This window comes from Pteropus alecto, unplaced genomic scaffold (genome assembly GCF_000325575.1).
Source record: "Pteropus alecto unplaced genomic scaffold, ASM32557v1 scaffold39, whole genome shotgun sequence".
NCBI lineage: Eukaryota > Metazoa > Chordata > Mammalia > Chiroptera > Pteropodidae > Pteropus > Pteropus alecto.
Genome location: NW_006443568.1, coordinates 5,023,413 through 5,034,151, shown reverse-complemented (window position 1 = coordinate 5,034,151; position 10,739 = coordinate 5,023,413). Strand labels below are relative to the sequence as shown.

General features: G+C 38.6%; 1 protein-coding gene across 24 annotated transcripts in view; it reads left to right on the top strand.

Moving 5' to 3' along the window:
* Nucleotides 1–10,739, top strand: part of S100PBP (S100P binding protein) — a 31,876-nt gene that overhangs the window by 159 nt on the left and 20,978 nt on the right. The window contains exons 1-7 of one of the 24 annotated variants that reach the window (XM_015598838.2): nt 28–125; nt 2,843–2,884; nt 3,583–3,713; nt 5,412–5,528; nt 6,764–7,611; nt 8,239–8,327; nt 9,581–9,687. In XM_015598838.2, the coding sequence (XP_015454324.1) occupies nt 5,510–5,528; nt 6,764–7,611; nt 8,239–8,327; nt 9,581–9,687 (1,063 nt within the window). In that variant the 5' untranslated portion in view covers nt 28–125; nt 2,843–2,884; nt 3,583–3,713; nt 5,412–5,509. The other 23 variants (XM_015598840.2, XM_015598837.2, XM_015598839.2 and 20 more) reach the window with 23 other exon arrangements.

Below are 10,739 nucleotides of genomic sequence, written 5' to 3'. Positions count from 1 at the left end.
TCCCTGGCTGGGAGGGGGACGGGGGCGCCTGTTGCTTCTTCAAGGGGTTGCGCACGCCGTCCGCCCCTTTGAGGGGTTGGGAGGCCCTCACCCTGCTGGGAGAAGGGCTCGTTTTCGTTCCCGAGGTGATGGCGGCGGGAGGGGAAGAATTTTCCTGCCCCCACCCCCACGTTGGCGGGCGATAGGTGCCCCTCACCCTGCTGAAGAAAAGGGAGGCTGTTTGGCGGTCTGAGAGGCAGGGAGCTACGTCGGTTCTCCCTGCCCAGTAGGGGTGAGGGGAATGAATGTGTAGGTGGGTGGACGATGCCGCTGCCCCCTGCCCCACTCGGGGAAGGGTGTAGCTAGGGAGGAGATCGCGGTCTTTCCGCCGCGCCTGGATGTTGTGGGGAGGAGGTGACCCGCCCCTCGGGAGAGTGGGGGCTTTCGTCCTGCTGCGGTGTGGATGTGGGCAGCCATCCTCAGAAAGAGGGGTACCCACGCTAGACTGCGGACGGGCAGTTTTGCCCCTGCTGGGGGAGGGGTAGGGATCAAGCCCAAGCTTCTCCCGCCTTCCACGGGGAGGCGGGAATTCTTGGTCTTTTCGGAGGAGGGAAGAGGGAAGTGCGAAGGCCCTGCCCCGGGGCGATGCTGTGCTGCCGGCTGTTGTATTTCTAAAGGCGTGCAGGTCAGGCGGCATCCCTCGAAGGGTGGGATTGGGCCACCCTTTCTCCCGGCTCTCTAAAACTGGCGGCGCCGCCGGTTCCCTCCCTGGGCTAGAGGGAAGGTAGTTGGCACGCAGGGTGGGCCCTGGAGCGGGCCAAGAAGTGATTGAATTGCCCACCTGCTGCCCCCACCTGACCTCCAGTTTCTTGTGGACGTGTTAGAGACTCCAAGCTTTAGAAAACCTAAATTATTTTTTAAAAAGAAACGCGGTGTTGCAGCTTAGTAATGTTTGGTCTCCTATGCCCATGTGGGAGTAGTCCTGGGGCCATTAAAAATGAAATGTTACTTAAAGCAGATGTTTCCAGCCTTGGATTTTTCTGTCCTACAGCATTTCCAGTTACCTCAAACGGGGTTGCACAAGTCTTACAGATAATTTCAGTTCACTTTGATTTTGTTTAAACGTTATGCCCCTTTTATGGAGTGGTAAAGCCTACTGAGTTCCTTTTGTGCAGTGTGCCTCACATGTATTGCATTTGGGAAAAGTTGGAAATCAAAGGCCAGTGGGAGAATTCTGTCCCTTGGAAATAATCCTTGCCCTTGGTCATATCTATCAGATCCAGTTTGGTAATTAATGGTCTTTGTTTTAGAGCCTTGAAAGAGGGATATGGGGTTGTCTGCCGTTGCCATTTTAAGTGGCCCGAATAAAGCTTTGTGCTCTAAGGCAAATAGGTTTCTTAGGTATGATAAAAATAGAAAGGGAACCAGTTTCTGAGGTTGCAACCAGGAGGTTAGAGAACAGAGCGAGGGCGTGGTAAACTGAAGTGTGAAGAAGGGGGTGGACAGATTAGACGTGGAAGGACAGAATAGGGTCACAGAGGGATGGGGAGCAGAGAAATTAAGAGACAGACTTGGGTGATGGGAAAAATATTCTTCCTTTAAAAATAAAGAGATCTTCATATTTTAGGTGGAGGTTACAAAGCAAGTGCCAAAAAAGGCAGGTGATGGTAGAATGGCAGAGAGATACTAAGGCTCTCTTGTGGAACTTCACTTTAGAACTTCAGTTTTATCAGAGATCCCCCACCCCCAATTCATTAAATATCAACTTTCATTAGTATAGGGCTTTTAGGTTTGGAGTGCTTTCATAAACATGCCCTCATTTGATCCTCATGATAATATGTGTTTGAAGTTAACCAAATAATTCCCCATTTTTCAGATGAGTGTTCTCATCTGTATTGAGGTTCAAAGATTTCATGTGAATTTCTGAGGTCTCTGAATTTTAATTTAGTTTCTCTTTACAAGATAATTCCGTGACCATTAATTTGCAGAATTTGCCTGATATTTCAGATGTCTGTACTGCCTGGTCTTTCGTGACAATGTGGTTGAATGCTGGGTTAAACTAGAAGAGATTAGAGCATACCAGATAATTTCTTAACAAGCAAGGAGTAGGGAAATTCCTTACCAGTTTAGCACTCTTTTTTCCTACCATTCCTATGCTTCTCTTTAGACTCTTCAGGAGTCAAGGAGGTGATGAGGGTGGGGTGAAATAATAAGTAGAGCCACTACTTATTTAGCTTTTACATTGTGCTAAGCACTTTATATTCATGATCTCATTTATTTTTTCCAGCAACTCCTTGAGGTACTATGATGGTCCTTATTTTATAGGGGAGGACATTTGAAACCAGAATGTAATCATCATATCTTTCCCCACTAACATCTAATTTAAAATGTTTTTATTATCAAATATTTCAAGCATATAAAAATTATAGGAAGTGAGATGAATACCATTATACTCACCATTCAGCTTTATCTTTTGTTGCCATGTTTTAGGTATTTTTTTTTCTTTTTTTAAGAAATAAAACATTACAGATAGAATTGAAGCTCTTATTCTTCCTTGTCATTCCTCTTCCCTCCCCACAACCAGAGATAACCACTATCCTGGATTTGTTGTTTCTTATTCCTATGCATATTTTAATTTAATGACATATGTATGTATCCAAGTACAATTTTGGTATCATTTCTTTAACAAATAAATTACAAGGAAAATGTAAAATATATATATTAAAGTACAAGACCTGTCAGCCAATTGCCATGTATGGGCCTTATTTGGATACTGATTTTTTTTTAAATCTTAAAAAAATTATGACAATAATTGGAAATCTAAAGTGGATATTATATGATAAGGAATTCTTGTTATTTACAGATAAACTGATGTGATGCCTGGGATTTGCTTCAAAATAATCCGGTAAAGAGGGGAGGTGCATGGGGCAATATTAGCTATGGGCTGAAAGTTGTTGGGGCTGGGTAATGGGTATGTGGGAGTTTCATTATGCATTTACGTTATTTTTGTATGTTTTTAATTAAACTATTTAAAAATGAGGAAATAAAATTATGAAGAGAATGATTTGTACAAGTTAAAAATTATATGTGTGTGGTATTTTGCAAGCTTTTGCTCCCAGACTTATTGAAGAGACACTCAGAAGAGCCAGTCCTGTGCTCCTGGATGTTGTGTGGCATAGGAATTGATGCTTTCAGTGGTTGTGGAGGATATTGATTGGTTTTCTGGGTGCACAGTATAGTAATGATATTTTTCTTCCAGTGAAGTTAGATCACATTCAGGGGTATTTCTCTTGTTCTTCCGTTCTGGCTGGGAAGTCAAGGGAAGGCTTTGCATAATAAGGTGGCTTAAATTATTTTTGCCAAGGCACCAAAATCTTTCATGTACATTAGAGAATGTAATGAATGTAGAAGGCTTTCTCATTTGTTGACTGACCCTGGGCAAGGGTGATTGGGAAAAAAACAAAAACAGAAACAAGAAAAAACATTGCCTTTGGATCTTTGTTCAACAATTACTAGTTTTGTGTACTTGGTTGTTACTTTATTCCTCCAAACTTTAGTTTCGCAAGGGTGAAAATCTATTGAACTCTTCATTTGATCAAGCAGGTGCTTGGACTAGACCTTTTGGAAGGAGTTGGAGTGAGAGTGGGGGTATTGGCTCAAAAAGGGCTTCTCAGAAATGTTGCTGCTTAACCCCAGTGCCTGTGATACTTGTGCTTGACAGCCACAGACTTTAGGTAAAAAAATTTTTTTCCAAAAGTAAACTTTGTTTCTTACTGCTTCAGAAAGAAATAACTATAAAAAGTTCAGTCCTTGGGTAGAGAAATTACTTTTCTTTCCATAGAGGCACCTGCTTCAGTGCCTGGAACTCTCTCACAACAGTTGCTGGTAAAATAAGAGAAAAAAATCAGCAGCTGTAAGTTTAAGACACATCAGCCATTTGCAATGTATGGACCTTATTTGGTCCATTTGCAATGTTTGGACCAATTCCAATGTATGGACCTTCGTTTCTTTGGTAAGATCTGTTACAGAATTAAGTTGTAGGATTAAATTGGAGTTGTAAAATAACTCATAGTGCCTGCTTTATAATAGGTGCTTAATATTTCTTCCCTTTTTGTCCCACTTCATTTCTAAGATGAGTAAGTTGAACTAGTTTCCTTCTTTTTCCTTTTATTTATTCCTCTCCCAGTTTTGTATTAGTTTAAGGTGTATAACATAATGGTTTGATATATGTACATATTGTGATATGATCACCACGATAAGTTTAGTTAACATATATAAGATAGTTCTCATTTTTTTCTTATGAGAACTTTTAAGATCTATTAACAACTTTCAGGAATAAAATACAGTATTGTTAACTGTAGTCACCATGCTGTGCATTACAAATTTTAAAATTCTGTAATCCCTACCTTTCTTTTTCTCCAGAACTTTATTTCCATACCATTTTATATTTCCTCATATTGGTGTATATCTTTAAATGTTGTCTCACTGGCAAGATTATACATTCCTTGAGGGTGGAAACCACATCTTTATTTCTTAGAAATCATATAGAAACCTATTATCTAGCTTAGTGCCGTGTGATGATAGCTCAGGAATGTTTTCTGAAAGAATGCACAAACTAAAGCTAAAATTCGGGGTGTGGTATGGAGGGAACTAGAGAGGGGAAAATTCACAGTTAAAGGACTATAAGAAATTTTCCAAATTATTGAGTTTAGTGTTTAAGCGTTTCTTGTAGCTTCTCACATGTTAACATGTGATAGCTTTCTATCACCTTTCCCATCTGGAAAATAATTACAGATCAATCATTAGCTGTTTAAAAACTAGGTTTTAGTTAAACAAGTAATATATAAATATTCAAGTAGAAAAGTTAAGTAATACTGACTAAATGCTCCCCTTGACTTCTCTCAGTCTCCCCACAGGTGATAGCATTCATCAATTTTGTGTTTGTGTTTTTTAGACTCGTTCTTTGCATTTATATATATATTGAAAATGAAACTTTTGTATGTGTGGTCATGATTAACTTTTAGATCTTGGTGAAATTAGACATTGCCTAGTCTCCATTTTCCATCTCTTCCCCATTTTATAAATGAGGAAGCAAGTCCAAATGGTTAAGTTGGCTTGCCCAAATTATCATAGCTTGTTATTGACAGAACCAGGACTACAATCCAAGTCTTTGGACTCCCAAGCCAGTATTCATCCTACTAGAGCAAATGATACTCTCAAGAAAGTAAATTATTGCAACAAAACTAGTTCCTTGGTTGCATAATTTTTCCTCTGAAGGATGTTCTTGACTCAAAATCCAACTTTCTGGTATTTAAAAAAAAATCAAGATCAAAATTAATACATGGAGCACCTTAAAGCATAATACAGTTGACTTTGTAATTAGTGGAGTTGAAAGTGATGAGAAGATCCTCTAATTTTCTTTATGCCTGCAGGAAGGTGGGAGTCAATCATTTTGACAAGTCTCCTGAAAGGAACAGCTAGCAGGAGCTGAAACCTTTTTCCATTTGGTCTCGTGGCAAAGGCAGAGATCATGCCAGCAGCTCCACACAGTATGGAAGACAATTCTTGTGTTCTTAAAGTTTATTATTATTTTTTGAATTTCACAAGTAATATGTTTGTTTTTCTAAAAAGTGTAAAGTGAAAATTTAAACATTTTACATAATATATATTTGTCTTGCTGGTATGTGGTGGATATTATTCCATGACAGTATATTACAGGTCTACTTCATTGTGTATTTAAATACTGTAGTCCCCACTTATCCACAGAGGATATGTTCCAGGACCCCTACTGGATGCCTGAAACTGCAGATAGTACTTAACCCTCTGTATACTATGTTTTTTCCTATATATACATTCTTTTTCACTTAAAGGAAGCACTTTACAGCTTCTCTTTACGATACTTGAATTGCCAACATCATTATTGTGCTCTGGGGCCATTATTAAAATAAGGGCGACTTGAGCACAAGCACTGTGATACCATGACAGTTGATCTGATAACAGATGGCTACTAAGTGACTAATGGGAAGGTAGTGTACACAGCATGGATATATACTGGGCAAAGGGATGTTCATGTTCTGGACAGGACAGTGGGATGGTGTGAGATTGGTCATGCTGCTCAGAACGGTGTGTGATTTAAAACTTAAGAATTGTTTATTTTTGTAATTTTCTATTTAACATTTTTGAAACTTGCTTGACTTTGGGTAACTGAAACCTCAGGTAGCTGAAACAGTGAAAAGTGAAACAGCAGATAAGGAGAGACTACTTACTATAGGTGTAAATAGTATATAGCTTGAATGTACCATGATTTTACTGTACTGTTCTGGTGATGGACAATTATGTTGTCTCCAGTATTTGGCTATTTTGAATAATGCTGCTTTGGACATCCTTATAAATATATCCATGTGCATTTGTATGGGTATTTCGGTAGGTTAAACTTCCAGAAGTGAAATTACTGGGTCCAATGGTACTGCCAAATTACTCTCCACAAAATATTGTGCTGACTTATATCCTCACTGATAGTGTATAGGGTGCTTTTTCTCACATCCCCACCAACCTAGATTATCATGTCATCTTAAGTGTTACCATATTGATTGGAAAAAAAGTATCTGATTATTCTGATATGGATTTCCATGTTTCTGGTGAGGTTAAATATTTTTACATGATTTTTTATGTTACAGGTCACAGTGCAATTTGAAATATTAAGACGCCACCATTCTATAGAGCAGATTAGAGTTGGTAAAAGTTATTTCCTGTTCCTCAGCAAAACCGCCTTTTATTTCTCCAGATATGATGTGCTCACTAATGCCTTCTGAACAGTCTTCTGGTACCTCTGTCTTGCCTAAAGACAATGCTCCATTTTCTTGGGATTCCTCAGATGAGGATGAATTGGATGACTCCTTGCTGGAGTTGTCTGATGGAGAAGAAGATGATGACCATCTCAGTTTCACGGAGGAAGAGATTCAGGAGCTATTGAAGGATGATGACCAATCAAATAAGCACTTTTCTTGTGGAGGAGGGTTGCTTAAAGATGACAGCAGTCATGTTGAGAAGGGAAGGAGAGGAAGTCAAATTCTGCCTGACACTCCACAAGAGAAAAATTTGTTGTACAGTTTGGGACCAGTAGCTGAGACTCCCAGCCTCTTCAAATTACCTCAACTAAGTACATCAGTTGGTAATGGACCAACTCCTACTAAACCATTAAACAGACACTCTGTACTAGAAAAGAATCCGGTAAAATTAACAGTTGTTGCACCATTTGATCCAACAGTTTGTGATGCTGTGCTTGATAAGGACAAGACTGATACCTCCAAAGATATTGAAAAACCCTCTCCCCTTGGAGAAGAGATGAGAGAAGATGGTCTTAGCCCAAATAAGAGCAAACTTTGCACTGAATCTGAAGAGATCAGCCTTGATAACTCTGCCTGGGATGGGCCTCTGCTCCCTTCTCCAAACAATAACTTTCAACAAACTGCCTCTGATAAAAGTATGCCTGACAGTAAGAAACTTAAACCTGTATCCTCTCAGATCTTGAACCATTCAGAGACTCCTAATATGGGGTCATCCTGGAGAAATGGATCACATAAATCAAGTTGTGAGATGAAGTATCCAGTCGTTTCCAGCTCATCAAACAACGTAAGTATATTATTTCAAAATGAATAGAAAAACATTTTCATTCAGAAGCTGAATAGCAGAGCTTTGTATTTAGACAAATTGGGGTTTGAATCCTGTCGAGCACTGACACCCTTAACAAATTGTTTAGCGCCTCTCTTCCTTCACATTTCTTATCTATAAATTGGAATAAATAATATTTCATGATATAGTAAAGATTAATAAAATATTAACAGTAATGCACATGATATTAAATTATTACTTATTGAATAATTACAGATGATTTTACTGTTATTTTTTCCTTTGGGCTGTAGCCTAAGTCTCAATCTTTAGTTATATTGCTGTATGAGATATAGCACCAGCTCTGAGTTAGCCTTGGAAGAGCTGAAAAATCTTGGACAATTTACTTAACCTCTTTGAGCCTGATTCCCTTTCTGCCAAATGTGATTAATAACCCCTACTGCTTAGGGTTCTTTTTTTTCCTTAAGATTGCAGTCACCAATCTCAGTTAAAGCACCCACCATTGTTCTTGGTATACAGTTGGGGGGTCAAGGATAAATTTTGAGGCCTTTAGTTTAAGAATATTTTCATAAATAGTATGCTCAGTTATTATAACTAAGGATCATCTTTCCTTCTGCTCTGAAAAAAAAGCAGGATGTTCTTGACAAGGATTCTGGGAAACTGAAAGCCCCTGAGAGAAGACTAGGCAAAGTCATTCCTGTTCTGCAAGCCAAAACGAGGTAACAGTATAATGAAATATTCTAGTTTCTTTTGGTTCTCTTGAATTTCTTTCTTTCCCTCCTCAGTTTTCTTGTAGTGTGGACAAAAAACTCTGTACCAAGAGCAAGCATACTTGAAGTTTTAGGACCACCAATAGCCAGCTGTGTGACCTTGGGCAAGTCAAATAATCTCTGAACTCAGTTTATCAATAAAACAAGGCTAATGATGCCTTCTCGGCTGCCTCACAGGATTATTTTGAAGAGCAAAAAAGACGTTATTGAAAGCACTGTGTAAACGCAAGATTTCTTTTCCTATGTTTGGGAAAGCCTGATCACATATGGTAGGAGGTTAGAATAATTTTTAACAAAATTGTTAAAATATAACTAGAAAAGCATTTAGTTATCTCTCCCAACTTGCATACAACTGTCCTTGGGGAAAAATTTTTATAGAGGTTGAAGATTTGGGTCGCCTTTTCAATCTATGCTCTTGTTGCCAGGAGATGGCAGTGTCTCTACGTGGGCCTTTTCAATTAGCAAAGCTGTTTTTTAGGTTAAGCCACATTGGCTTCGTTACAATAAGATTTTTAAAAAGAATCTTTGATTACACAGATGATACATTTATTCTGCTTTTGAAAATTTAAAATATAAGGCTAAAATCCCCTTTGACTATCACCTCAATTCTTGTTTTGTTTTGTTTTTCTTTGTTTGCAGAATTTAAGGGAAACTAAATTGCTTACAATGGAAATTATACCATAGAACACAAGCCAGGCTACTTGGAACAGTAATAAATTGACTTTCTCAATATTCTCATCCACAGACTCCTCAGTATAGTACAGTCAGTATGAGCAAGGGCCAGGCATTGTTCTTGCCAAGGTCACCAATGTTCTAACTGCCAGATTCAGCTGTTTGTTTTGTTTGGTTTTGGTTTTTGGAGTTTTTTTTTTTTTTTGGTCCTTATCAGTTTTTCTGTGGCTTTATGAAGTTAGCTATTTTCTGACTAACCTTGAATTACTCAACAAACTCTTGAGATACTAGGTAGTCTTCACTTTCCTATGCCTTGTTAATGGGAGATTGTATATATTTCTCCTTTTTTCTCTCAATTCCATATTTTATTTTAGCTTCATATTATGTGACTAACACTATTTTCTGTCACTGGTTCTTCGTATTTTGCCTCTGGAAGTTCTAATTGATTAGCAGTATATAACTTCTCTCAAGAAAGCATTATACTCATGATTCTAATGGACTGTTTTTTCTCCTGGTTTGTTTTGTTTAAGGACTAATGTTCCGACATTTTCACAATCAGATCTAGAACAGAAGAAGCAAATTTATCTCAAGAATGTCTTTGCTCATATAGAAGGCCCAGTGGACTCTAATAACCAAGGTAACACGGTAACCAAATAATAGCATGTAAAAATGTGATGGGACGTTTTTTTCCCAGTGTAATATAGCTTAAACTGGGAGATTATTTTGAATTTTCTTAACCAATAAGAAAGATAACTTTCTTCCCAAAATTTTCACTTTAAGGAATTGCCTACCCAAATGCTCCTCAAAGTGGCTGGGCTAACCAGTATTAGGGGTCCAAAGAGACTCATACCAGTACATTAAGAGTACCTTCCCATGGCTGAGAGCTATAACCAGAACGGTACTTTTTTGCTAGGGATTTTTTGTCTGAAAAGTAGTCGAGGTGGATGATCAGGCACTCCTTAATAATCATTGATTTTTATTTGGAATTGTTTATTTTTCCTATTGTCTTTAGCATTTAAATGTAAAAAAGCAGGCATTTCAAATTCCATCCTGCATCTTGGCATCTAAATAAAAGCTCTGGAAAGGCTTTGGCTACCTTGAGATTCTTCAGGCCTAGTCATCCCTAGTTCATTAAAACCTATTGCTAACCAAACTGGCTAGATTCTTTCTCCAGTCCTCAAGAGACTATAGTTCATGTTATCATTCATCCAGAACTATTGGCTGATGGGAAAACAACTAAAAAACTTGTGGGCTGTACCGAAGGTGCATTGGTTAGATATGTTAGAGAGTTAGACATGAGTGATGGGAACAAAGGAATGAAGGCTCAGCCCAGAGACCACCCAAAGACTGCCCAAAGAATACCCCATCTGTAGTTAAAGAATCACTCCTGCATCCTGAGAGAGAAAGGACCTGAGGGCCATAAATGTATAGCTGGTTTAATCCGGCCACAGACACTTGTGCAGAAGGTCATACCCTAACCTGCCCACAACTTCAGCCTCATCATACCATCATTATAATATTATTCCTGTGCCTATAAGTTCATGAATCTAATTATAACAGATTGAATTCTGGGTAACTGCATGCACATTAGGCAGGGAGTTATATAGCAGTCAAATGTCCATCAGAATTACCTCACGTGCCAGTCATTTAGGAACGCCTTTGTAACCACCCATTGTGGCCATAATAGAC